The sequence below is a fragment of the Leptonychotes weddellii genome, chromosome 4, assembly GCF_054177405.1.
Source record: "Leptonychotes weddellii isolate Sample4059 chromosome 4, ASM5417740v2, whole genome shotgun sequence".
In the NCBI taxonomy this organism is placed as follows: Eukaryota; Metazoa; Chordata; class Mammalia; order Carnivora; family Phocidae; genus Leptonychotes; species Leptonychotes weddellii.
In genome coordinates this window covers 82674649-82702631 of record NC_138372.1, presented here as the reverse complement: position 1 = coordinate 82702631, position 27983 = coordinate 82674649, and the positions used below count along the sequence as shown (strand labels likewise).

Below are 27983 nucleotides of genomic sequence, written 5' to 3'. Positions count from 1 at the left end.
GATGCTCTCATTGAACTCGCCAAGGAATAAAGCCACTAAACCTCCCCCGAATCCTCGTAGAATTATACTAATAGGGCTAAGCTTGATCTGTATTTCTTCTTCCACATATGTATGCAGAAACTTGAAAAAATTCATTTGGAGCAGATGATTAAGATAATTCTATTTGCTACTAATATATGTATCTAGGACAGTCTCGATTTCATCACTCTGATCAAGGACTGAAAATGCAGCCCTTCCAATTTGACTCCCCAACAAATTGCTAATATATTTTGTTTTGCTTAGCAGCTATTTCCTGGTTCCTCCTTTTGCTCATTTCCTCCTCCATCTGTATTCATTAGAGTTTAAAAGGAACATCCTGTATGCAACGAAGGAAGGTGGAAGCCAAAAATGTGCCTTTTTTTTGAGAAGCAAGAAGGCAAAAGAATACAATTTTCCATTAAAATAAACTATTTATACATGTCTGTGTATATCTATAGGCTAGACATTAATGGGAATTTAACATTGCACTGCATCTTATGACTTCCATTGCCCAGGTTGTAGAAGTTCTATTTCTTCCTGTGTAATCACAAGGCTGTCAGTTTTTCTCTTTTATTTATTTACTTATTTTTGGTGTTAGAAGTCAAAAATAAGGACAGACAGAAAGCAGGCTGCCCTTAATGCAGCTAGAATTAATTGTTAATTCACAGAGGATTATAAGTGGAAGCCCCAACAGAGAAAAATATATTGTGATGTGGAAGAGAGAGAAAGAGAGAGAGACAGAGACAGTGAGAGAGAGAGAGAGATCCAAATTTCTGCCAGTCAATATGGAGTGACAGTAAAAGAGGACAGGTCTCTTAGTGGTTACAATACTGTCTTTATCTATTTTTCCCCCTGACCTTCAACACAACTGATGTACCAGTTTAGTTAAGAAGAGCAAAAGGGAGACAGCAGAAGGATGCCTGTACCAACTCATGAGTTTTTAAGACTTATTATTTATATTCCAAACTGTGATGGCAACAAAACTCCAGGCTTCTCTAGGGACTGACGGACTTCAACCTAAATTTGATAAAGTGCTTAAAACTTCTATGACATCTAATTTTTTCCTCTGTCTTTCACTATAATATTTTCAGGACGCTCTTCATATTAGAAATAATATTTGAATCATGATTCTTTCAAAGACATGGCATTCATGATAATGCTCTTACTTAGTGCTAAAAAATAGTATATGGGATTTTTCCCCTAAACATGTGGGATTTTATATCAGTAGGAATTTTACATGCTCCTACCTTGTTTTGGGTTAGAAACCTCAAGGGAAGAAATATTCGGCCATATCCTATTAAACTTTGGAGGATCTGCATGCATCAGGAAAAATCAGGGTATGTTATTTTCAGCTATAATGTTATTTGGTCTAAACAGAAAATTATATGGACAAAGACACAAACCACACATCTGCTCTTTAACTTGGTTGTGGATGCACTTAACAAAACATGACTCCCGCACCAAACAAGAGCAAGCAATTGATGATTCCCAAAACATTGAATGGACATTAAATATATAGCCCCTTTGCTAACAAAGCTATATACATTTACTTTTGCAATAAACTAGAGTGTTCTTACAAATAACCAAATAGGGACTTCAGCATCTCAAATCATTATATAAAGCTGGTGCCTGAGACTAGAAGATAAGGCAAAAGAAATAATTTCTCACTCGAAGATTCCATTCTCTGCAATTTATATTTACAGATATGAACTTGTTACATTAGTCTTTCATGAGAGATTCTTCAGGGTGTGTTTTAAGTGTGAGCCATTATCTCTGCAAAGAAGTGGATTTATTTCCTATTTTTATTTATACAATTTCTCAGAGAAAGAAAGGGAATACTGGTGATTCTGGCTTAAGGAGACTAGTGCAAGATGCTTTTGATCATAGCTAAGGTTTGTATATATGGATGTGTACATGTCTTCATGATTTTTTTTTATGACTCCACCTATGTTTCTAGAGTTTTTGGTTCCAATCCAGAAGTAATTATAAGCATTGCTAATTTGAGAATTGATATTGTTTCTTTCTTAGACTCATCGTATATATATTCACCATATATATAAAAAAAGGCTGTGGAAAACCAGAATAGCCAGGTTTAGGACTGGATGCTTTAAAATTACTTTTGTGAAGGTGCATAACTCTTAAAGCAGTCATTTCATGACTCCAATCTACCACCCATTCAGATCAGCTCAAAACTACATCTTCGTGTGGTACTTTGGGACCACCCAAGTCCACAAAAAGAGCTCTCACCTCTAAACTCCTATAGCATGTTACTGTCTGTGCTCCTGATTTCTCATTGATATGTGGATAAGGCATGAGTTTTAATATTATTAGTTTAAATTTCATAGGTCTATTTCTCGTCTCTGTAATTAGATTGGATCTCTTTGAGGAAGGGCAAAGCCTGGCAAGAGGCCTCAGTAAATATCTAATAATTGAGTAATTGATATCAAGTGGCTAGGCTACTGTAAACAGGTATTATCAGATTGTTTCCTCCATAATTAGATTATAACAAATAACATTCTTGCAAGACATGGTACTTTCACTCTAACTTTGGTTTTTAAGTATTCGTTAAAAAAGCTGATTTACTGTGTGTGTGTGTGTGTGTATGTATACAAAGGCAGACGAAGTCTTAATATTGATATTACTGCATCTGTCAAAATGACGAATGAAAAAAGAATGTAATAGTATTTTCTACATTTGTATCCAAATGTTACTAAACACCTAGATACTCAGAAACATATAGGCAGAATATTCAAGCTTTTGACTGAATGATGCTTTTCACTTGAGCATCTTGGTGCTGGGTAGATACTGAATTAACAAAACAAGCCTACCTGACCTGTGACGATCACTTTTGAAAAACTATACATTTGCATTTTGAGGGAATTAATGTGATTTCTAGAAATTATTTTAAAAAATAGTGGTTATATATAGAAAATGTATTTATTTACATTATTGGCTCCACAGTAAGAATATTTCAGTTGTTGAAATGGTTCTCTCCATTTTTTTCTTGTGGGAGAGACAAATACAGATCATAAGTGTGGGGGGGTGGTGTTTGTAAATTTAATGTTAAGCATTCAGTGACTTGTTTGTCTTGATGAAATTAAGTAATATGATTATTTTGTTAATAAGGTTTGCCAAGAAATTTAAGACAGAAATTTATACCAAATCAATTTAAAAGTGAGTTTTGAAAATTAGCTTCATAAATTAAACTGTATTCCATATTCCAATATATCAAATATTTGCTTATGCTTATTTTTTGTGTATTCTTTTCCTAGTATTTTATAATTTTTCCCTAGGATGCTAAAGTTCCACTTTAAGGATCTTCCTATATGTATAAAAAGTTAACATAGGTCATTCTTTTCTAAAATTTTTAAATTTTTTTTTAAGATTTTATTTATTTATTTGACAGAGAGAAAGACAGTGAGAGAGGGAACACAAGCAGGGGGAGGGGGAGAGGGAGAAGCAGGCCTCCCGCCAAGCAAGGAGCCTGGAGCCTGCCAAGCAAGGAGCCCAGAGCCCGATGCAGGACCCTGGGATCATGACCTGAGCTAACGGCAGACGCTAAACAACTGAGCCACCCAGGAGCCCCAGCATAGGTCATTCTGCTTTTGAATTGTTAACTATCTGACTGTATGGAATTATCAAGATAGATACCTCGGTTACAATCTGATCCCTACCTAGAATATAACTTTCCTCTGTATTGTGTACTTAAGATGGTTTCTTGTGGGAGGGGAGGAAGGTAGTCCTTGTATTTGCCTGGGAATAGAATTAGACATTTTTTTCCCCAAATAATTTCCATTATGTGGAATGCCTAACTTTCTGAACAATCAAAATTTAGAACCACCAGCAGTCATACCATGTGGAAATCCTAATCTAATCTATACATAACTCTGGTGGGATAAAATTTTATGTGCTGATTTTTTCTTGGGAGGAAAAATGTCCTGAAGAAAGATACTGAAATTTGTGGTCTCTTGCTAAATTCTTACAGCATGTTACTCTCTGTGCATACATGTTGCAGTATTTGGCCATCAGGGGATTTTTAACTTAATATCTCATTTACTTATTTATGTATTTAATTTTTTTTTAAGTAGGCTTCCCACACCCAGTGTGGAGCCCAATGCAGGGCTCGACCTCATGACCCTGAGATCAAGACCTGATCTGAGATCAAAAGTCGGACACTTAACCGACTAAGCCATCTTATTTTTTTAAAAAATTATTTTTCTTATAATTGCAAGGCCAAGTAAGAAAACAACTTAAAATTAGGCAGTTACTCTCCCTTTACTCTTGTTACTCTAAGATCCTGGCTCAAATAAATATTTAATCAATATTACTAACAAATGTTTAATTCCCAGGAGTAAATTAGGTACATTGGAGGTGATATTAATAGTACAATCGAGACAAATTCTATGTTATTATATCCGGTTCTAATGAAAATCTTTGTATAGCATGTAGTTCCTGAGAATTTTTAGCCAGTGGGCCACTTGTTTCGAGTAGGTGGAAATTACAAATAGAAAACAAAAATTATACTGCATTAAAAATACAGTATTGCCTCTTTGGGAGAACTGTGGCAGAATTTATTAATATAATTCTTTCATGAATTAACTAGGGTATATCTATGGGTCAATTCTAAGGTCTTGGAGTGGTAGTTTGCTGCAGGGCAAAGGGTACTGAGTCAGAAAAATAGGGTTTGGTCCCAGTTCTACTACTGAGGAACTGTCCGGCTGTTAATTTTTCTAGATTTCAGTTTCTTATCTGTAAATAAAGGTGCTGGACTAAAAAATCTCCACGGTTTCCCTCAGCTGTTAAGTTCCATCACTCCAGTGGTTCTCTCATGGTCTAGCAGGGTCCCACTCAAGTTCATGGAAGGATGAAGCCTATTGCTCTTTGGAGAATCTAGGGGACTAAGTGGGAAGGGAAAATTACTGCTCCATGTTTTGAGAGTGGATATTTTGACTGTCATAGTTTAACCCAAACAGGAGTTGAGAAATTATTGGGGTGAGGGGAGGGATCCCCACATGTGTCCAGTGGGGTTGTAGATGGCCAGTCATTCAAGAATAGCCTTTTATGGAAATCCCTGTTTCTTAAGGATGCTGCTGGCACAATGCATCTGGGAAAATGGACTGGACTCATCTTGATGATCTCTTTGACTGGACTCCAAAGACTGGCTCTAGGAGTATGGAGACCATAATCACATACTCTAAAACTGTCCCCCTAAAAAAAGAAACAAAATATCTGGAATGTCCTTCAGATGTTATTACTCTATTGTCACTGTTGAATTTTCAAAGCACATCTATGGGAAGCTTAGAAAATATCTATTTAAGGGAGATTTTTTAAAGCTCTGGTGCATGTTAGTAGAGCTCGACTGGATTAGAATCCCAGTTTTACCACGTGGACAAGCTCCTTAACTTCTCTTTGTCTTTCTCATCGGTAAGATGGGGATGATGCCATTATCTGCTGGTTCCTTTCAAGACTCACTGAGTTAATATTTGCTTGACATTGTAGTGAGCAGTCAATAAATGTTAGCTCTTATTATCCCATTTGTGGTTGCTGTTGTAATAAAAATCAGATTACTGTAGTATTAAGAGTTCTTGCTGAATTGAAGTAGAGAAAATAATGTGCTCCCCCTATGTTTTGCAAACTTAATTATTCCCAAAGTGAATAATTCTGGTATGTAAAAAAAGCTCACTTAAGATATAGTTTACTTTAGGGAATAATCCAGTTTTAGGGCCTCCATTGATTAATACTCTTGTTCAGAAAACAATAGAAATGATTTTGGGGATACCGTGAGAAAGATTTTATTTTTAATATTTAAAGATAAAATGTTAATTTCCAAGTTTCTTTCAGTTTAGAAGCACATCAGTTTCAACTATGGATCAAATATATATCTTATCTGAATTTTATTTTTCATTAGGGAGAGAATGCAGAAAACTGTTATGTGACAGTTTGGTTGTGGCATTTCAAACTCGTTTTTGTGACTCAGAAAAACTGAGATTCTAGTTATGAAAGTGAAACTTTGGAAGAAAATTTTTCTTCTCTGTACCCCAAGGAAAACTCTGCACTGTACATTGGAGGGAACTATGTTGCAATTGCTGAAATTGACCATCTATTCCTGATGCCATAGTTTATCAAGCTAGAAGGCCAACTTGAAGCAGAAGGCTAAAAACATTTCATTCATATTAAGAAAGCTTTAGAGGTAGGGTTGTTTTAGAATATTAAGTCGTCTTCTATCATCCATGGCACTCCCTTTGCATGAACTGTAGGCAGCTTTTAACTCACTTTGTGGGTACCCTTTAAAAACAGAGTAAATTGTGACCATGATCTCCCATCTTCTTTTTTTTTCTAGAATGATGTACCATGTAGAATTTCATATTTTAGTAGTTTCATCAAATGAGAAGGTGAATTCTAATATCATGGTAGAATGTGAAAAGTCCTAATTTGGAAATTGGACATTGAACTGGAATCCCGCCTTGACCACTGTCCAGATGAGTTGGACAATTCATTTAAGTCTTAGTTGCCTTACCTGTAAAATGATGACGTTGGATGAGTGCTCTTTAAGTTTCCTAAAAATACTAATTTTTACTTAATTTTTTGGCTCTAAAATATGGTGGGAAACAGGGTGCCACCATGGATATGAAAAGTCACTGCTGAGGGGATGATAGTGAGCCTTCCTGAAACATCCTTCTTCCAGGAGTGTGTGAGGCAAATATTAGGTGGAGGCAAAGTCACAAGGTCCCTTTGGTTTTATATAGTTCTGCTGCTATTATTCAGGGAATCTGGAAACACTATTGATGCCTAGAAAGGAATCTATAGAAAACCCTAAAGCTCTCCAGAAGAAATCCTTAGGGCCTTGGAGGTAATCTTACCATCTTCACAGCAAGCTGCCTAAGCTCAGAAATATAGTGTCATTAAACCGGTGGGGAAGATAGAGCTTAATGTGATAGTGGTAGTCCTGTCCTTCAGATGGCACACAGCATTTTATTTTTGCTATAAGTGACTATTTCAATAAAGAAAAAAATTTAGATTTTTACTGTCATACAATATGTACAAACATGTTTCACAATTTGCATAGCAAACTTCACGAGCTGTCTCATGTTCTAGACTATACTTGACATCTCTACATTTCCCTTTTTCCTCAGAATACTGAGGATGTTTAGTGGTAGAGGAAAGGCATATATTAGTGGGGTGGAGGGTCACAGTCCCCTACTCCCTCTCCTCATGCATGATGTTTGTAACTTCTGTTGACAACACAGTGAGATACCAGAAAATGAACCTCTGTTTTTCTCCAGGACACTACATTTCCCTGCACAAAAATTCAGGGATCAACAGGTTTAAGATGCAGTGAGGTGGATTGGAAAGAGTCTGCGGTACGAGTAAATGAATCTAGAATTTTTCTTTCCACCTGTTCCATTTGGTATAAGGTTATGAGCATAATAACTTTTGGAGTCAGATAGGCCTTCCTAGTCGTATTATATTGGTCAAGTTACTCGGCCACTCTGAACCTCAGATTCGCCATTTGTAGAATGGAATTCTGTAGACATATGGGAACATCTCCCTCCAGTTCTGAGTGAAAGCTCTGTCTAACTCTTCCCAGGAAGTGAAGCAGTTAGTTGGCCAGCTCCTTATTTATACTCTAAGAAGATGTCAACGATACCCACACACTTAGCGCAGAAGTTCACGGTTACATGTCTGAAGGTTCATCATGGGAACTTTCAGAGATCTTGGCAAATCTTCGGTTAAGCTAGGAATTTTCCGATGACCCACACAGAGATAACAGCAAAGGTACAGATAGCAGCTCACACTTAAAAAGTGACTTGACATTCTAACTTCACCTGGGAGGAGGTTAACGCATGAAAAACGTCCATTTGCTCAAGGTGGGCAATTGTTGATAACATTACTAAACCTCTCCTTTTCTTTTTTCTTTTTTTAGGTAGGGGATATTTTCCTCTCCTTCATTGTAATATTTGATGTATTCTTCAGGATTAAAGCAACGGCTATGTCCTAATGTTCATTCAGTTTTAGGATAACCACAAAGGTTTCATGAACGTGAAATGCTAGTTACACAAATATGAAATGGATCTGTGATGAGGATACTGGGCACATGATATAACAAAGTCCCAAAGGCATTTCACCTGGGACCTGAGCTTTCCTTCCAGAACATCAGCAAACAGTTCAAAATTAATGTAGCACACCATGCAATTTGCCATATAGCTACACTAGCCTGATCATTTTTTTCCCCTCATTATATAAAACCTAATTAGTTAAAGGGCAATTCAAATGAAACTTTTATTTGGGGGATTTAGAAGTATTAAAGCAAAGGAAAAAAAAAACAAACAAACACTGCAGCTCTCTGGATAGCATGAACATGATTATTAATAACCCTTGGGTGGGGAAATGATTAACCTCGTTATTTTCCTCACGATCCAGGTTTCTACAGTAAATGGGTACTGAACAAAAATATTTGGATGCTGTCTGGAAAACAACTTTTACAAGGTCTCCAACTGGCATCAAATATTTTTAAATAAGAAAATATATCTGGGCTTTCTCGTCAGGCTGATGGATCCCTGTGGGTAGCACTTCCCTTGTTTAACGGTCCTGTCAATTAAATCATATTAGAGATGAAGTTTTAACTCCAGGATGAAGGTAATGCTCATTATAAGAGAAAACAGGAAAATGGAATATTTCCCTGAAGTGAACCATTATTTCTAATTGAAAGAGTTAGAGAGGAGGGGACAGCCAAACACCTCCATCAATATTCTAAGCTTTATATACCATGATCTCAATCACTTAAAAGTAATTTAAAGAAATAATGTATACTTGGGTTCACAGAATGTTTACATTTCTCTTTTGTTGTTATTCTAAGACATATTTTTTATTTGTTAAAAAATGCCAAGTTATTTGAAATGGTGTTTCCTGATGTGATCTTTCATGTCAGTGGCTGGCCTACCTTTAATCTCTGACTCATCTGTCATTTCCTTTCTTAAGTGATAATCACCCACACAAAGCTATTTGCACATTAGGCCAGTTCTTATTCTAATTATGGTCTTTATAATATACTGTTTAACATAATTAGTGAAATCACTTGTTTTTCAGGACTAAAGATCAGATAATATATGCTAGAAGGTAATCATTAGTTTATCACTCTAGCAAAAACATCCACACCAAACCAACTATTAATTTGCATCATCAGCATCAACAAATGTTCACTTGGATAAAATCGTGAATGTTTACTTCTAAATGTGTGATACATTTTATATATAAAAAAATGAAACCTGAATGAATTACTGCCACATTAGGTAAAGTAAAAACAGAGATCACAAGGCTCAAATGACTATAGATCTATTTTGGGATTCATTAATTGCTGACAATATCACCAGGATTTTTTCAGCCATGGTCAAAGCACATCAAAATGACCAAGTTTTTAAATCAAGAACCTTAGAAATGGTTGGGAAACCTATTTCCTAAAAAAATAGACAACAGCAGGTACAAATGACCTTAATGGGAAATTTGTTTCAAAAACATTTTTAGCAGATGATCGGAAAGGATGACCACTCTGTCCATGCATTTGAACCTTAATACCGGTATTGACAGTTTGGGACTATCCTGAAATCTATTAGGCCTCCAAAATCTTTAGTCATTGTGTATATAGCATATGTATGTGAACTTATGGTTACACACATCAATAATTTACATCAATAGTATGTATCATTCACTTGAGATATGCTTTGATGGTGGGAGTCTCACAGGTGTTACATCTGTTGTAATGGCATTGTCTATATACTGGGTGGAATTATGCTCATTGATTCCTTCTTTGGGATAAAGGGAAAAGCCCTGGCAAACACCTAAACTTAGTTAAAAATTCCAAGCAACTCCCTCTTCTCTGGCTTATACCTTGGAAACCCATTCCTGCACCCTCTAGAGTAGGCATTGAGTCATCTATGCGTGAATTCTTGCCCCTTGGAGCAAAGGAAAGGAATCCACTAGTGCACCCAATGAGCACCTTATGAGCCCACAAAGAAGGAAGGTGTGAATGCCATTTAAGCAGCCCAGAAGATCCTATCCTGTTTGATGGTTTTTATTGTAAATCTCTTGACTTAAAAGCCAGCACTCAGCAAGCTAGTTGTGTGTGATGTTGGGTGACTCCTGGCAGCTTTTACACCCTGTTTGCTGGAGAAATCTGGGGGAACACCCACTATACTCCAAGCAGAGCAGCCAGGGGCCTAAGGAAGGCAGGTTACAAACTACCGTTTTATTTGCTAGCGGGTTTTGGTTAGGTATTAAGGAGTTAAATTTTCCTAGGTTCCTGATAATAAAGGTGGATACATTTTCCAAAGGCAAAACAAAGCATCCTTTCAGGTCACCACTGATTTCGAAATAAAACAAAGCAAAACAAAACTGGAATTTCCTGACTCAGTGTGTAAAAGGTCAACATCTGCTGATGCTCAGAGATGGGGCACGTGGTGGAGGCGGCCGGATGAGATGTCGAGTGAGCAATACAGTCAGAGATTCCATGCAACACACGACTGACACTCCAAACAGAAACACACCCCAGCGCCAAAGAACTACTTTCCATGCATCCATTTCTGAAAATCTGACAGGTCAGACTGCCACAGCAGCCTCAATAATCCGTCTCAGCTGTCTTCCACTTGGTCCTCTTTTGTTCGAAGATGCATATGTAAATGAAATTGTCAAGGCCTGAAAGGAGCCCACTGTGGGTGTGTGTGTGTGTGTGTGTGGGTGTGTGTGTGTATCCATATATATATGGATATGGATGTGGATACATATATATATATACACACACACAATTAGGCAAATGCCAGGGGAGATACTAAAGCAGAACTCGGAGACTATGAGAGCTGAAAGTTTCACCTGCACGTCTGTAGCATTAATGCCATTTCAACAAGATCATAAAGGCCAGGTTGTAGCATTAGGCCGGTATCTAAAAGGATGTGAACACTACCCCTATGTACAAAGCCGCTGATTTTCATGGCATTTCACATGTCTAGTGCTTAACAGATCTGTGTCCAGACCTATTCACAAGCTTAAGTAAACTGGCTCGATTTACAAGTTGGAAGACCTGACTGTGCGTTTATAAGAAGTGGGAAGTTGTTTTATCCAAATTATCGGAGTTTTGCGTTCAAGATGGATGTCGGGTATTCAATGGCTGCTGTTTACACTGCAATCACCCTGGGTGGCCGGGCACCCATGATGAAGTCTGTGAGGGGTGAGACCACAGTGAAAATTCTTCTCTTCACCTACAGTGCATAATCTCTGCCTCCTCAGCACTCTGTTTTGAATGGGTTATTCAGCAGTCGTGCAAAGGATTTAGCCATCAGAGAGAAAGGGTGTGAAATATAAAAACATGTGAGATCCTGCTCTGCAAAGCTGTGGGGCATTCCTTAATGAGCATTTCAGGCTTGGTGTGGGGAGTCATTGTTTTATATGTGAACAAGGAGCTACAGTCTGATTCTCCCACCATAGCTGGGAGAATGCTCTTTGCAATGGTACTGGAGAAATGTTTCATAGAGGTTTGAAGAGGGATTTCTCTTTTAAACTGCTTCTATTTCTACTAAAAGATTTCTTGCAGAAATTTCAACTAGCCGGATTCCTAAATTCTGCATCTATTTTTTATACCCTGCTCTCTATCAAACTTAAACCTAAGTAGTCAGGAAGAGATGGATCACTGTATTTTTGGAGGGAGAAACGGACATACTGATTTTTCTCCCCTTCATTCCTCCAGAAAGACTAATGATCACCAACCTGCCTCTTTCAGGCCTTCACAAAGACTGGAGTATAATAAATTACTAAAATTCCCTCCCTCTGGTTTCATGGCATTTTCACTGGGTTCTAATGAATATGCCTAAAGCGTTCGTTGGTATTCATTCTCTGCTTTTAAAAATTATGGGAGAGATCCATATCCAGTCCTAAGGAGAAAGTTCAATTTGTTGTCCATTACTAAGTATGGGTAAATAGGACTATTTATATTTTTGCTAAATGAGCTAGGGTTACCTAAGTAATTACACCTCCGTAAAGGTAGCCTTCCTTCATTGGTCAAAAGCAGTCAGGAGAGCCATTGTACTGCCATATCCACGGGGAAGTGATGCTTTGATAACTATTTTATCTGTGCTCTCACCCTGTCCGTGCAGAGAACACACACAACAGTTCAATTCACAAAGAAAATACCCTCTTACATCAGAAATGGACACTGGGAAAATAGATCTTAGGAGCTCAACAAGGAAACAAAGCTAGCCTAGACTTGGTTTTGTAACTTTTTTTTTTTTTTTTTTTTTACTTACTACCGATACTGGAAATACTGGGGATACCTGGAGAGAAAGAAAACAATAAAGAAAAACTGTTAGACAGTTATTAATACATGCCATCTTTAACTTAATATAAACATCTCAGAAACTTAACACTTAATAGCATTCAGATCATTAGGAAATACGCACAGAAAAAGCAAGATATCTATTCATCCATCAAAACCATTTTGCTTTCATTCTGGAACTCCCAAACTTAGGAGGGTTGGAAAATTAATGCTCAACTTCAACAGCTGGTTCAAGACAGCTTCATGATATCAAACATTTTGTGCCTGCCTGTAAGGTTAATGAACATTTGTACGAGGTTCAAAACAGATTTTAAACTAGGCTTATGTTCTGGGCATAGAATGCCAAATATACACTATGTGGACCTGTACAAATATACCCATGTATGCACCAGATCTCTTTAGATGTGTTACGAGATGCATATGTTAGCTGTTGAAAGTCACTTGGCTCTTGATTTGATTAATTTCACAGAGCCATCATTTTTAGTCCTCTTTTACTTGTCAGATATGTGGACTAAACTCTGTAATAGAAACTTAATTGAGCAGAATAATTCAAGAATACATTTGGTTGTTCATATTGATCATAGACTTCATCCATTCTCCCAGCTTCCACTTCAATTTACAGGTTGTGCGAAGGTGGTGGGACCATTTTGGAATGCAATGGACTTGGTACAAACATGGACAGAAATTTAGTCTGTCCCCTGAAAACTCCTAGCCAAGAGCAGGGGCACAGGAGGCAGGCTGTCTGGGTTTGAAGCTTTGCTCTTACACTCACTGACCGTGTGACCTTGGGCAAGTTGCTTATGCTTGGTTTTCTACCTCTTAGGACTATTGCAAGGATACACAGATGGATGTGTGTAAAGTACTCAAGGTGTTGCTTGGCGGGTAGTGGGTACTCTACCCGTCTTTGCTATGGATTACTGTTACTGATACAGTCAGTTCACCAAACAAATAACACTACAATATATATTGCTGATGAAGAGTCAGAGATTTACATCTTCTCCGATAAATTTGGGTCGTGTTGCAGATGGGAGCTGGGGATGGGACTCAGACAGAAGCGAGTGAGAGTCCTGCTTGGCTATGGACCAGGTAGGTGATTTCAGGCAAGTTCCCAGCCTCTCTAGGCCTGTTTCCTCACCTGAAAGGGGTTAATAATATCCACTGCATAGGGCTGCTGTGAGGATTGAATGAAATAATCCATAAAAATGTCTGACACATGGTACATAGCCAGTAAGTGATAGCTGTTAATGAGTTGTGCAAGCTTGTTCTCCACATCACGGAAGTGTACCCCTAACAGGTGGTAAACGTAGGAATCATTAAACTTCTATTTTCGTATTTATCTTCGAACAACTGCCCTCTGCTTGTTTTAACATTTAACATATAACATAACAGGTTTAATCATTGTACCTTACTCAGAGATTTTGAGCCCTGTAGTCTTTAAACCCAAGAGCTAGTTTCCTATTTCTTAATGGGGAGGAGAGTAGGAGGAATTAAAGCTTACCATGATTTTTTAAAAAAACCTTGGAAGGAATGAAATTTTTATCTCTATTAAGTACATTCAGAATCTCTTGATTTTAAATGCATAGAGTTTAGGGTACTTCAGCTTAATCACTGATCACTCTTCCACCAAAACTGGAAATCTGGATTTCCATTTCTGTGTTTTAACTCTGTTCTCTGAACTGAATTTTGAGCTGAATGCAATCTCTTCAAAGGGCTGCTGAATTCCTGACCCGACACTTCAGCCAACTCTCTTTGCTGCAGCGTGACAGTGACTTGGTACTGAATCTTTCCTTTTTTTTTTCTTTGTAAATCCCCTGTTGAGTGAGGTGTGATGGCAGCATCTTAATTTTAGAATCAATTGCAGAAGCTCCAAATTTCCCCGTGATTGAAAATCCGGCTCCATTGGAACGGCTTGCCTTTTGTAATCCGTCAAAGACAATGGGAGTTGGGGTGGCAGGAAGAGACTTTCCGGGTGTTTTCAAACTTACACGGAGTTAGAGGACCATGCATAATGCAAGGCGAAGTTCTCAGGCTGTTTGTCCAGATGCAGTGGAGAGCAAACCTGCAAGACTGTTTGATGCAGTACTTGCTGCGGCTGAATACTCTAGAAAGGTGCAGAAATGTTTCCATTCCTTTGGGGATGCCAGTGCAGGGAGAAATGTTCACTGCAGCTATACAGAGCTCGCCAAGCGAGGCCATTATGAGATCCTATTTTCCTCCTGAAGATGTTTTCTATTACCTAGCATTTTGGATGCTTAAAATTCAGCCTCTTCCTCATTTTGTGGCTTACAATTTTTTGAGGTGCTGCCATGTGAGTCACTTTCTGTTCCATTGCTGTAAAATGGGAATTGCTTGGAAAAGATTTTTAAACTTCTCATTGGGATAAAGATTTTTGAAGTAGCAAATAACTGGACACCAGGGGATGCCCATTACTATGTTTTCAAATGTTACGTTTTTTTCCCCAAATGGTCCTTATTGTAATGTCCAAACACCTTGCTTTTCGTTCCCTATACACAACTAAAGAATTTAATAAACCCATTACATCCATTAAAAAGGCTACAAGCAAGCCGTGAGGAGTCTTCCAGATGCCTAAGGAATAAGACAAGAAGGCTACAATTCATTTCATGAAAGGTGGGTTTCTTTGGGCTCTCAAAAGGATGAATCAATGAATACAATTTCATCTTACAACAGTGACAGTGCCTATAAACTATGGGAATGAGAGTCAGATTATGCACAGGAAAGCTGTCTAGACACACGTTGGCAAGTGACAAGTGTTATGTAAAGAATATTTTTACATTTAAAAATTGAGCTTGGACAGGCGCCTGGGTGGCTCAGTTGTTAAGCATCTGCCTTCAGCTCAGGTCATGATCCCAGGGTTCTGGGATCGGGTCCCACGTCGGGCTCCCTGCTCCGCGGGAAGCCTGCTTCTCCCTCTCCCACTCCCCCTGCTTGTGTTCCCTCTCTCGCTGTGTCTCTCTCTGTCAAATAAATAAATAAAAATCTTTAAAAAAAAAATTGAGCTTGGAAGTTCTCTCTTCCCTTCCTCTTCATCTCCCTGATGTGAATTAGCCACTCCCTGTGATTGCGCGCCTCCTTGTGCAGGCCTCCCTGAGAAACTTACCAACTTATATTTGTAATTGTTTGTGTGTTTGCCTGAGAGGTCTGAGAGGCAACCACCATGTCTCATTCCTTTCTGTATTTCTAGTATCTGCCTGGGACAATGCCTGATACAGAAGAGCTGCTCAATGTGTATTTGAGCAAAACTTTATCACTTGTTACCAAGAATTTTCTATCCTAATGAAAATACTTTTGGTCATAGTATGATCTTGTCCCATATAAAATGTTCCACTGAAACATATCTCAGCATTCAGTATGAATGGATATTTTTGTTCTCTCTGAACATTTCCTCCATTCCAATAGCCGGAGTTATATGATGTACAGATTCCCCTCACAACTTTGCCTTCCAGAAAGTGCAGAGGCTCAAAACACAACTTGGTGCTCATTTCATATTTAGCTTATTTCCCTTCTATTCCTTCTCTCACACCTTCCTTTTAAACTCTTATTTGGATACTCTTGTTTGTATTTGTCTTTTTCCCTAAGCCAACCTGGAGCAATACAGATGTTGTGGTGTCTAAAGCATATTTAAATATGGGAGGTCTCTTTGAGAAAAAGAATATTAATTTTAAAATATAAAATTAAATAGAAATTGATTTTTTTTTAAAGTTTAGAAGGATTCTTGTGAGAAATCCTGAAATTTAGGCTTCTTAGGTTAAACCCATCTCTGAAACAACCTCAAAAATACTTGTGAAAGATAATAGATGATAGGTAGACAGAAAGGAAGCAAGATACCAGGTAAGCTAATTCAGAAAGAGTAATTTAAAATGAAGAGCAGAAAGGGAGTTAAACAATAATCTCATTGAGCCTTTCACTTTACAAAAGAGGAAACTGAAGGCACAAACAGAAGCAAGAGCCTTGTCCAAGTCAACACCTTTATATTCAACACTGGAACAGGTAATTCCTAATTCTTGTCTGCTGAGACATTGCTAACCTTGCACTGAGGAAATGAAGCCCAGGTATGCATGAGCTTCACCAGAAGGTTCTGCAGTACATGCCATATGAGTTTAATACTACTGCTTCTTCTAGAAGAGAAATGCTACTTCAGTCAGAGACACACATACATGTTGAATAAGCCAAAGGGCTTTGTATGCTAAAAGAATGAGCAGGTGCTCAGCTTATAGGCACTTACGGTTAGTCCCTCCTCCACTGGCCCTCCCCACTCCTATATTTATTTTAATGTTTGTTTTAAAGGAATTCTACTACAATTGGGGGATGAGAACTTAGTAGAATTATATAATTGTTTCCTCCTCCTCCTCCTCCTTCTTGGGATTTTACTAACCATCCCACCAAATAAATGGCTAAAGGGGGCATAGTTAGGCAACATGATGGAGATCTCAAAAATAAACATCCTAATCTTCTGAAGCAGACTGATGTAGTGCTAAAAGCCATAACTTTTTCTGAGAATCAATGCAAAGTCAGCAGCTTTTCATGGAGGAAATCAGAAGGGACACAGATTTGGCATGCCTCAGATTGAGAGGAAATACTGCCCCTGTTGTGATAGATGGCTTGAAAAAAGCCCATCAAGTAGATGACTAGATCTTCAGAAGAAGCCAGGCTGCAGCCATCAGGAGCTATAACTCCAAAAAACCCAGTCAAAGAAGAGGTGGGTGATGAGGAAGAAAACATTCTGCAGCCTCATTTGTATTCTGGAGGAATGATTTCCAATGTCCTTCCAGCCCCAGTCCCTGGTCCCACTGTGTTGATAGGAGGCACAGTGAGTTGTCTACTAGGAACTTGAAAGTGGAGGAAATAAAGTTGCCTTCACAGAATTGTACTGTGAAACCATCATATAGATGATCCAATCAAAGTCAGCTAAAGTCATCTTACAGCAACAGTAGGGGCCTAGGACCTGAGTGTATGTAACAGACTTGACAGAGGTGACATAAATCTGAGGTAACCTATTGACATATCTGAAGAACGGGAGCACAGCCAATCAGAAGGGGGAAGCATAGAAAGAGGAGCATTTTCAAGCATATTGTAGCCCTGCTAGCCTACCATTGTCTCAGGAAGAGGGAGGGATAATCTGTAAGTTCTCAGACCTTCAGTGTTCTGTTGGCATTAGGGAGGCTGACTCTGAGGTAGGATGGATGTGTCAGGAGGTTTCAGCCTCATGTTATTAGCATTCGAGTCATTAAACTTTCCTGAGCCCATGCTTACCATGCAACCTTCTGATTATTATCTGGCTCTGCAAAGAGTCTTAATTACAAGGGAGAGAATACACTGGTCATAAGGACTTAACTCTTCTGAATACCATCACAGTTATTTCATATTCTGGATGAATACATTGGGATTTGGACACAACTTATGTCTCTAGATAGTTGCTATTTCCAAGGGGAGAATTTACTCATCAGGCTGGGATGAGTCCATGCGCTAGATCTCAGTGAAATTATAATGACAATAGCATCTCACTTCATTGTGTGCTTACTATGTGCCTGCCTCTGTTCTAAATACCTTACATGTATTAATCCATTTAATTTTTATCACAACCCTATGAGGTTGGCACTCAGGCTTATTTTACAGATGGGGGAAACTCAAAACACAAAGAGCTTGCCCAAGATCATCAGTTGGGAAGGAAACTGAGATTTGAATCCAGAGGTCCTAGTTCCAGAGCTTGAGCCTATAACCACCACTCTATACTATCCCTTAATTTATTGTATTTATCTCCAATCTTCAAAACACAAAAACAAAACAAAAAACAACTCTGAAAACTAAAAGGTTTTTTTTCTCCCTAAAATTCACCTGCAGCACAACATATCGTGCTCTGAACTAATTTGGTGGCATAACCTGACTGGAAGGGGTATGAGGTGAGAATAATCATGGGTTTGCTGCAGAAATATTAAAATGTTTAATTAAGTGGTGCTATCCCATATTGTGCTGTGGGTATGGTTATAATATACATCTACAATATATGTATTACAAAATCCTAACAATTTTGAATTCCAAATCATACTTGGTCCCATGAACTTCAGGTAAGGATTGTGGATTGGTGGTTGTACATGCATAATTTGGTATTCTGGTTTTAGATATTGGGCCAGCAGCTGGGTTCATATACATAAGGTTCTAAGAGGAAAGTGCTCTCTTATTGTGCTGATGGAATCGGGGTTCTGAGCCTGAAAGGCTGGTGGGCAGAGCCTGGGATAGTGCTCAAGTCACTGAGGCCATGAATGCCCTTTGGGGAGGTCTGTGAAGATCAGCCAGCCATGAGCACCAATGAAAAAAAAGTGAGTCTTTTTCCCATTTTATTTCCTCTAAAATAGCTGACTCTTCTTGTAGGAGATTGAAGACCCTTGTGTTAGAGCTGCTGAGCTGTGAAGACCACACATTCTAGGAGACATGGGAAGATGGATGGGAGTTCAATGTATCCATGTGCACATTACAGCATTATTTAGGTTTACTTATTCATTGACCAAAAAGTTGATTCCACAGACATTTATAAAGGTCAGGAATACAGTATGGTCCCATTCTCAAATTGCTAACATTTTAGCTCTTGAAGTCAGATAGACCTGAGTTTAAATCTTCTTCTGTAATGCATTCGCTGTGGAACCTTGGGACAACTTACTTATTAATCTCTGTGGCTGTGTTTCCTGATCTGTCAAATGCGGATAAAAATAGTACATACCCCATGAGGACTGTTGTAAGGATTCAATGTAAGAAAGCACTTAAAGCCCTTCACAAAGTATAAAAGCCAATGGTAAACTTAATAAATAGAAGCTACCATTATTATTATTATTACAATTTTGGTTATAGAAAGTCAACCGATTGTAAGTGTACATACACTATCAAGAATCTAGAGTGAAAAGAGCAATTGATTTTGCCTGGGAGAATCTAGGTAGGCTGCACTGAGGAGTTGACATCGAGGAGCAGTCTTGAAAAAGGAGAATTATAATAAAGAGTGAGAGAAAGGCAATTGGAAAAAGGAATAAATCCTGTATCCAGCATGTTGACTTTGAGATCTTCGTAGACAGGTGGAAAAATTGGTCTGGATTCACAAGAAGGATTCCAGACTATAACTGACTGATTACTATTAAACCAGTATTACTAAGAACTAAAACCACAGGAATAGATGGAAAGGACAAGGAAAAAAAACTGTAGACTGAGAAGAGGCGGGGTGGAGAGCTTGAAAATTTAAAGCAAGGGCAGACGGGGAGACTTTGAAGGCAAAGAAATAACAAGCAGAAATCTAGGAAGAGAAGTAGGAGAGATCAGGTTTAGATAAAACTGGCTTGTTTAAGCAGGTGTCAAAAAGTTCATACCCCAGTGGAGAACAGAGGAAGTCACTGAACTTTAACCTGAGAAGCAATATAGTGCAATGTGCAGTCCTTGGAGTCAAGACATACGTTGGTTCAAATCCTCCTTCTCACCCTGACTAGTCGTGGAAACCTTAAACAAGATACTTGCGCTCAGCAGTTGGCAGATTCCACATCTATAAAATGAAACTAATAGCATCTATCTTATAAGAGTGTTGTGAGTTAAGAATGAACTAATGCATGTAAAGCACTTAGGAAATTGTCTGGATAATGACACACACATGTGCACACCTGGGAAAATATAAATTGGTCAATGTGAATTTAATACTAGAGAAAATAATAGAACGATCATCAAATTACTTTCCATTACTCAGAGGAGCTCTAGATATTGTGTAACAATTCAAGTTGGATTTCTGAACAAATAATGTCAATGTCAGACCAATTTAATTTTCTCTCTTTGAAGAATATTAGTCTGTGTAGGTAAGAAGAAAGTGAAAGATTGAACACAGCAGAACTGAATGGGCTTTCTGTCTGTCTTCATGACATTTCTATCACTATGCTATAGAAATTGTTTAGAGCAAAAGGTCCCCAAAACAGTGTTTTATAGAAAGTTATTAAGTGTTCCATGATCAGTTATGTTTGGGAAACACAGGGTAAAATAGGTTACTTTACTATAGGATTCTCAGATGTTTTTAATAAGGTAATATGAATGTCTTCGAGTCTTTTTTTAAAAATTTTATTTATTTATTTGACAGAGAGAGAGATACAGCGAGAGAGGGAACATAAGTAGGGGGAGTGGGAGAGGGAGAAGCAGGCTTCCCGCGGAGCAAGGAGCCCGATGTGGGGCTCAATCCCAGGGTCCTGGGATCATGACCTGAGCCGAAGGCAGACGCTTAATGACTGAGCCACCCAGGTGCCCCAAATGTCTTAGAGTCTTTATAGTCTATAGCATTTTCCAAACTTATTTGCCATTGAATTCTTTAAAAGGTCATAGAACACACCTTTGGAAGCAGAGGTATAGATAATATTATAGTATCTTTCTTAAAGTTATAGTTCCTAAAGGTTGATTGTTGAGTTTTCAGCATCTATATGTAGAAAAATATTGTGTGTTATTCCATAAGGATCAGAAATTTAAAGAGGTGTTACTTAATACTTTTATTCATGAGCTGGACAATAGCAATCAAGTGAATCATAATGAAGCATGAAGTTGGACAGAGTTGCTATCTACTTGGAAGGCAGAAATGAAATTCAAAGGACACTGAGAATACTATCAGAAATAGAATGAAGATCAACAGGGAGAAGAAAGATGTCTTACAGAGAAAGCATAAGCTTTGTAGAAAAATAAGGAAAACATTTTTTCATATGTATATATATATACATATGGCTTTAAAAGGCCAAGAAAACACACTGGGTCTCCAAGGAAAAGCATGGTGTATAAAGATATAATCACAAGAGTTATTACTTCTGCCTTTGACAAGTCATTGTATTGAAAAGCATAGGGACATGTGATGTGTCTCACAGAGTATAGGGACGGCTCTACTTTAGAATGCTAGGGCTCTGTATTCTTCTCTCCTGGCTCTATACACTCCTCACAAAAGTGGCCTTGAAGATGCTCCAGAATTCAGGACTTCCAAAGTCCTAGATTCCTGGCAAAGTCTTGGTTTAGGGTACCTCTGAGTGGTGGGTTAACTGTCTGTGAAGGGAGATCTTTTAAGTTCCTGGTTTAATGAAGTTCTCTGAGTTCTTCTGGTAAGAGCGGGCAGGAACTGACCTTCCTATTAAAAAATGATCCTGGCTGTTGAGATTCTGCTAAATCAAGAGATTACCCAGGATGCATGGCGTTTCTAGGCCATTTAGGAGTTGATGTTGAGGGTTCAGAGATTGTAGCCACTCTTTTTATACTTCTTGGGTTTTGTATTAGGATATGGCGTATCCTAAGCGTTCTTCTTAAATGACTCATGATGCACCACCTAGAGTTGTGTGTGTGTGCATATGTGTGCACACAAGCATGTATGCATATGTGTAAGAAAAAGCTGATATGAAATGAGAGTCAGTGCCATAAGTCCCATGCTTGGCTGACATCTCCACACTAAAAAATTAGAGGACTTCAAGGGCAAGCAACCCAGTAAAAGACATGAAAATCTTATTATATAAAAATGGAATTTGATGATGTTAATCTGGAGAAGAAAAGAAATTGGGGTCAATATAGCTCTTTTACTACTTAAAGAGAAAAAACTCTTTGGAAATTACGAGATACTCAAGAAACAGGTGAACTACTAAGAAATAGGTTTTATAACAATTAAAACTGTCCAATAATGAACAAGCATGCCTTATGAAAAAAAATCCTAAAATTAAAATTATTTTTGAACACTTATTTTGTGACAGGTGTTATGCTGAACACATTACATGCAGTAGCCTACTCAATTCTCTTAAAATCCCTGTGAGGTAAGAACTGCTATTATTCTCGCATTACAGATGGGAAACTGAGTGTTGGAGAGGTTAGTTTACTTTTTCAAGGTCACACAGATAGTGAATAGATAAACTGTATTTGATCCTGTAAGCTGTGTACTAAACCACTGAATTGCTTATTTCCATCCTTAGACATTTTAAAGCACAATCTGATGTTTCAGAAATTTAGTTTAGGGGGTTCTTACCATTGTAAGGCTTTTCCATTGCAAGACTGAACCACTGCAGTCATCTCTAAAATCTTTATCTAATTTCTGCCATATTGAAGACTGAAACATTGAATTGAGCCTCCTTGGGCATTGTATCCCTCTGTCACCTTCGTATTTTATTTTTAAAAAAAGGGGGGGTGCCTGGGTGGCTCAGTCGTTAAGCGTCTGCTTTTGGCTCAGGTCATGATCAGGGTCCTGGGATCGAGGCCCGCATTGGGCTCCCTGCTCAGCGGGGAGCCTGCTTCTCCCTCTCCCACTCCTCCTGCTTGTGTTCCCTCTCTCGCTGTGTCTCTCTCTGTCAAATAAATAAATAAAATCTAAAAAAAAAAAAAATGGGAAAAAGTCTAGAGAAGGCGAGTAATAACTAAGGGATAGTTGGGCAACGGAGTCCACAAAGAAAATTGCAAGAGGTTGCATTCCTTTGGCCAGGGAGTAATTGGTGATCTTCTGCAATATGCAAAAGATTCGGGGTACATCATCTCCACGGAGAATATAACAAAAATATCCATTGCAGTGAAAAAGCTTGGCTGGCGCAAGAAGGAGTCCCCAGTGAAAATGCCTTGAAGTAGATAAGACTTTGAAGCTCAGTTATGGGTAGAAGAACAGTCGTGTGAGACTGGAAGCCAATGAAGCCGCAGTTCAGCCCACCTGGCTTTCTGGTCGCCTTGACAAGTTGGCCGGCCTGGAGGTTGAGCCAGAATGCTAGCAAGTGTTTGTGAACCTTCCTCGGTTCTGTCCTGTCCCACTAAAGAAGCAGCAGACACTGAAAATGAAATTGGAGCCACTTTCACTTAGGGAAACCTTTAAAGTAAATATGACAAGTGTGGTGATAGGGATTCTTGGTAGCCAGCCAGAGGGGTTCACCAACAAATAACCTCATGATTCCTACTGAATTCATGAGTCTATGGGCCTGAACAATTGAGGACAGCCAAAAGAGTCTCTGTTAATAAAATCGCCTTGAAAAATCAACATTTCTGCTCAACAGAGCTTTATGTATTAATTTTAGGAGCTAGACTGTCCATTTTTTTCTTTAACACAGAAAGAAACTGAATACCCTTGCAAATAGGGATTTTTTTTAATCTTTTGAAGAATATTTTTTTCTGCTTCATAGAAATTTTATCATAATTTCATGCCCCCATACTTCATGGCTTGTTACTCGCTCCATTACTCTTACATTTAACTTGATAAGGTCCTGGATCCTGTGATATTAGTTTTTAGGTTTTGTCTTCTCACAGCTGCTGCTTTGAAGAACCTGATAACATTCTTAGCCTTGCACAGAGCCAGTGGCTTTTCGAGCCCTCATTCTCCTGCTGCTCACTATCCCGCTATTTCTGTTACTTTTCACTTCATGGGTATATTCTCAACTTCACCCCTCCTCTACTTTTGAAAGAGGGCAAACCTAGGGTTTTGCAAGTGGCTAATGGGTCCATCCATGGAATTGGGCAGTTTATTGTGGAAATAACCATGTCTCTCCCTGAGCATGTCAGAGCATGTTTTCCTCTGGATCTTCAGGGATTTTAGTGGGGCACACATGAATGGTAATGGGGCATCTCTCATGGTTCCTGGAAGCACTGATAAGGCCTGTGTTCTTTTCACCTGAACTTGGACATTCCTTTTCTTACTGTAGTACCTGCAGGCCTGCAGTCATGCTCCGTATCGGAAGGTGGCTTCTACTGACAGGATCCATGCCAGGCATGACCTCAGCTGCTGGCATTTGGAAAAAGCCAATTATTTCACCGGGCAAAGTTAGGCCATAGTCAAAATCAGACAGGGAAGCATTTTCTGGACAAAGCTTCCCTCAAGTTATCCAGTAGGGGAAATGGGATTAGAAACATTTAGAGAATTTCCCGAGTTGCTTATGGCTAAAATTAAGTTCCTGTTGGGAGTTTTGAAGGCTGTTGTTATTTTAATAGGAAATTAATTTGGGGGAGGAAAACAAATATCTCTTGTTTCATCCACTTAGAAAAAAATTTCTCCTGATTTCCATCATTTCCCAACACATTTGATGTGAATGTTGGAAGACTGAATTTAACAGATGATCTGAGTGTGAAAATGTGCTTACAAGTGGTGAAATAGAAACTAAAGCTTTAGCTGCATTTTGAAGAGGAATAGGATAACCATAAGAGTAAAAGCACAATTGCAAGTGAAATTGAGAGGAACTATCAGCTCATCTTGCACAGAATACAGTGTTAGAGAGCAAAGTTACTCACAGGTATTTGCAGTGCCTTTAGGGATGGGGAGATACGAGCCTGGACTCCAAGGTCGGCCCTGATAATTCTTCTTGCATTTCCCACAGTCTGGACCTGTAGTGTTGTGCTCACATTCACAGGTCAATTTGCTGTTGTCATACACACACACAGTGGCGTGGAGATTACATTTGCACCTAAGCAGAGGAGAGACAAGAGTTCATTGTAAGTCAAGTTGGTCTTAGCGATCACGGAGGCTTTACGCATCTATCTCCTGGGGTGGTAGCTCCTACACCCTGCAGTGCTTGCACTCTATAGAGGCTCTGGGCAAAATGTAGATCTGTAGGCCCTACCCTCAGAATCTTTTCAACAAGGGGGAAGGGGTGGGGTTAGGATACGGTCTGTCTCATACCACACTTTGAGGAATCCTAATACCAGTCATTATGTTCAGTGGGGGCCTGAAGTTCCCGTAAGACAAATGTGCTACAAAATCAAGGGTTTCCCAACAGGTGTCCAAAATATTGCCACCAGCGAGCAGTTTTCTTGCAATATTAGCAAATCTATGACAATTTCGTCTGGGTTTGAAGAGCAATGTTATCTTCTGTTTTTCCTTAAACCAGAAAGACAATTCTTACTTGTTTAAAAGGAAAGATAACCATGAAGATGATTTGCTATTCAGGCTTATTTTATAGACCCACAGAGATCATAATCATAGTGCCCACATTCTGGGCTCTAAAATGACATTACCCCAGATCAAAAGTTTTTCCCACCAAGGCCTCTAATCAATCTGAGTAGTCCTTAGATTTCCTAGTCATGGCAAATAAGGTAATTACAGAGGTCGTTCAGAAATGGTCCCAATGACTCAGATAAAAGATGCTTAGAAGCCTAGAAAATAAAAAAGACTATAGGTGGCAGGGGTTTGAGGTCATTAGCAAATGCCTTGCCTTTGGTTCTTGTGCAGAGAGCTGTGATATATGAGAGGCAACAATAGAATATGCAATTTCCACAAAAATACATTCCCCTATCCAAAGTCTTGCACAGTAAAATTGCAAAGGCCCACTGGATATTTGTTGAGGTAGCAGGTTATAAATTGTAACATCCCAAGCCCACAGGCCGCATCCTCTGGGAAAGTAAAACCTAGGTTGACAGGATGACCATGACCAGAGGCCAGAACAGTGTATGCAGGAAGCGATGTGTCCACACAAAGGGGAGAACTAGGACACCCGAGACGGTGGATAAAGGATCAAGACCTGTCAGACCTGTGTGTGTGTGTGTGTGTAGATGTGTGTGCATTTTTAAACTGGTCTGGCCTCTTCCAGAACTAGGACAAAAATATAGAAAGCCAAATTTCATAAAGACAAGGAAAGTTTGTAGTGTTTTACATTTGCTTTCCTTTGTGGGGGATGTCATGAATTGGAAAAAGTAACAGTAGTCTTTCTTAGGTAGGAAAATAAGATTCTTTAAGAACTGATGTTGGGGGGCGCCTGGGTGGCTCAGTTGTTAAGCGTCTGCCTTCAGCTCAGGTCATGATTCCAGGGTCCTGGGATCAAGCCCTGCATCGGGCTCCCTGCTCTGCGGGAAGCCTGCTTCTCCCTCTCCCACTCCCCCTGCTTGTGTTCCCTCTCTCGCTGTGTCTCTCTCTGTCAAATAAATAAATAAAATCTTGTAAAAAAAAAAAAACTGATGTTGGTTTCTATAATGTCTGTATAGTGACATCCAAGTTTCTGTCTTGTACACGGATGATCTGTTTGGAACACAGACCCATACTTACGGCAAGGAAGTGAAGGAATGTCCAAGACCATTACTGAGACTATTACTGGGCTCTCTTCTAACTAAAAGGTGTAGCCCCTAAATTAATGCCCACTCCCCAGCCCCCCACAAACCTCCCTGGATAAGATCACACTTCTCCTTCATCAGGGGTCTGCTACAATTTGCAATACTTGTAGCTATACTCTGCCCTCCGTATAGTTATAAATTGTAATAAGCTGAAAGGCTACTATTTAAACAATACCTATTCAATTTAGATACATAGACAGAACCTTTAAAATTAACGTGTACAGTCTTCTAAAAAGATAAGAAAAAATAATTCAGTTAAGTGAAATAGTGTTTAATTATGAGCTAGATCTTATAAGAGTTTCTTCTATGCAGGGAGTCACTTGTGTTAAGTTGCTTATGAAAGGATCTTTCCCGTTCCAACATTAGCGCCTTTATTTATGGGTGTGTTTTTATATGTGGAAGATGTTAGAAACCTAGGTGACAGAAGCAACAGCCTATACTGACTTAGCACCCTATCTGGTGTTAAAAATTCCAAGTGAGGAAATGCACAATATGACCCCAAAGAGTATGCTTGTGTCATATGGGAAGACCAAGAATATAAGTAATAATTGTAAATTGGATCAAATATCTTTTTTTTAAAGATTTTATTTATTTATTTGAGACAGAGAGAATGAGAGAGAGAGAGAGAGCACATGAGAGGGGGGAGGGTCAGAGGGAGAAGCAGACTCCCTGCCGAGCAGGGAGCCCGATGTGGGACTCGATCCCGGGACTCCAGGATCATGACCTGAGCCGAAGGCAGACGCTTAATGACTGAGCCACCCAGGCCCCCCTACTTTAGCAACTTTTTAAAAAAAAAAAATTATTTATTTATTTGAGAGAGAGAGAGAATGAGAGAGAGCACATGAGAGGGGGGAGGGTCAGAGGGAGAAGCAGACTCCCTGCCGAGCAGGGAGCCCGATGCAGGACTCGATCCTGGGACTCCGGGATCATGACCTGAGCAGAAGGCAGTCGCTTAACCGACTGAGCCACCCAGGCGCCCTGGATTAAATATCTTTTAACTGTTAATACTTTCATACTTGTAGTCACTTTCTGAGTTACAGGCCATTTCCATTTTAAAGACTTTATATTTGCTGAGAGAATATTCTTTGAATAACAAGAGAAGGTGAAAGAAAAATAGGTGACTGCTTAGTCTTATTTCTCTCAGATTTCTTCTCATTAATGGCTCATCCTCACCTGTTCAAAAGCTAATCATTCAAGGCTCAACTCAATTCACTCTTCCCTGTTATCTATCCTGCTCACTGTAGACACCTTGAGCTTGATCTTCTGATTTCCTTAAATGCTTCTGTGTATTTGGGTTGGTTGGCTGGTACTTAAAGGCTCTTTAAGCTTTTAAAATGTTGACTCATTGCATAAATCTCTCCCATCCTAAGGGAAGAACTACCCACCTTGTACCCTGGTCTTCTTTTTCAGCTACCTCTTTAACACTCTCCTCTCCCTTCTTGAGTTTCCTATACCTGAATTTTCCATTTTTTACCTCCCACTCACTTTCTCTTTCTCACCAACCATGGCCTCTTTTGCCAAGATCATCCATGACCTCTTTGTTGAAAATCCAATGGATACTTTTCTTTGCCTTATTTGACCTCCCAGC

At 39.0% G+C, this 27983-nt stretch overlaps 1 protein-coding gene across 4 annotated transcripts in view; it reads right to left on the bottom strand.

Moving 5' to 3' along the window:
* The window catches only part of NTNG1 (netrin G1), a 314772-nt gene that overhangs the window by 60764 nt on the left and 226025 nt on the right, over positions 1-27983 (bottom strand). For 3 of the 4 annotated variants that reach the window (XM_081815569.1, XM_081815571.1, XM_081815570.1), the window contains exons 4-6: positions 24584-24756; positions 12309-12335; positions 1266-1331 (exon numbers count right to left, since the gene is read on the bottom strand). In XM_081815569.1, coding sequence (XP_081671695.1) covers positions 1266-1331; positions 12309-12335; positions 24584-24756 — 266 coding nt within the window. The remainder of the gene's footprint in view (positions 1-1265; positions 1332-12308; positions 12336-24583; positions 24757-27983) is intronic. The other variant, XM_081815572.1, reaches the window with a different exon arrangement.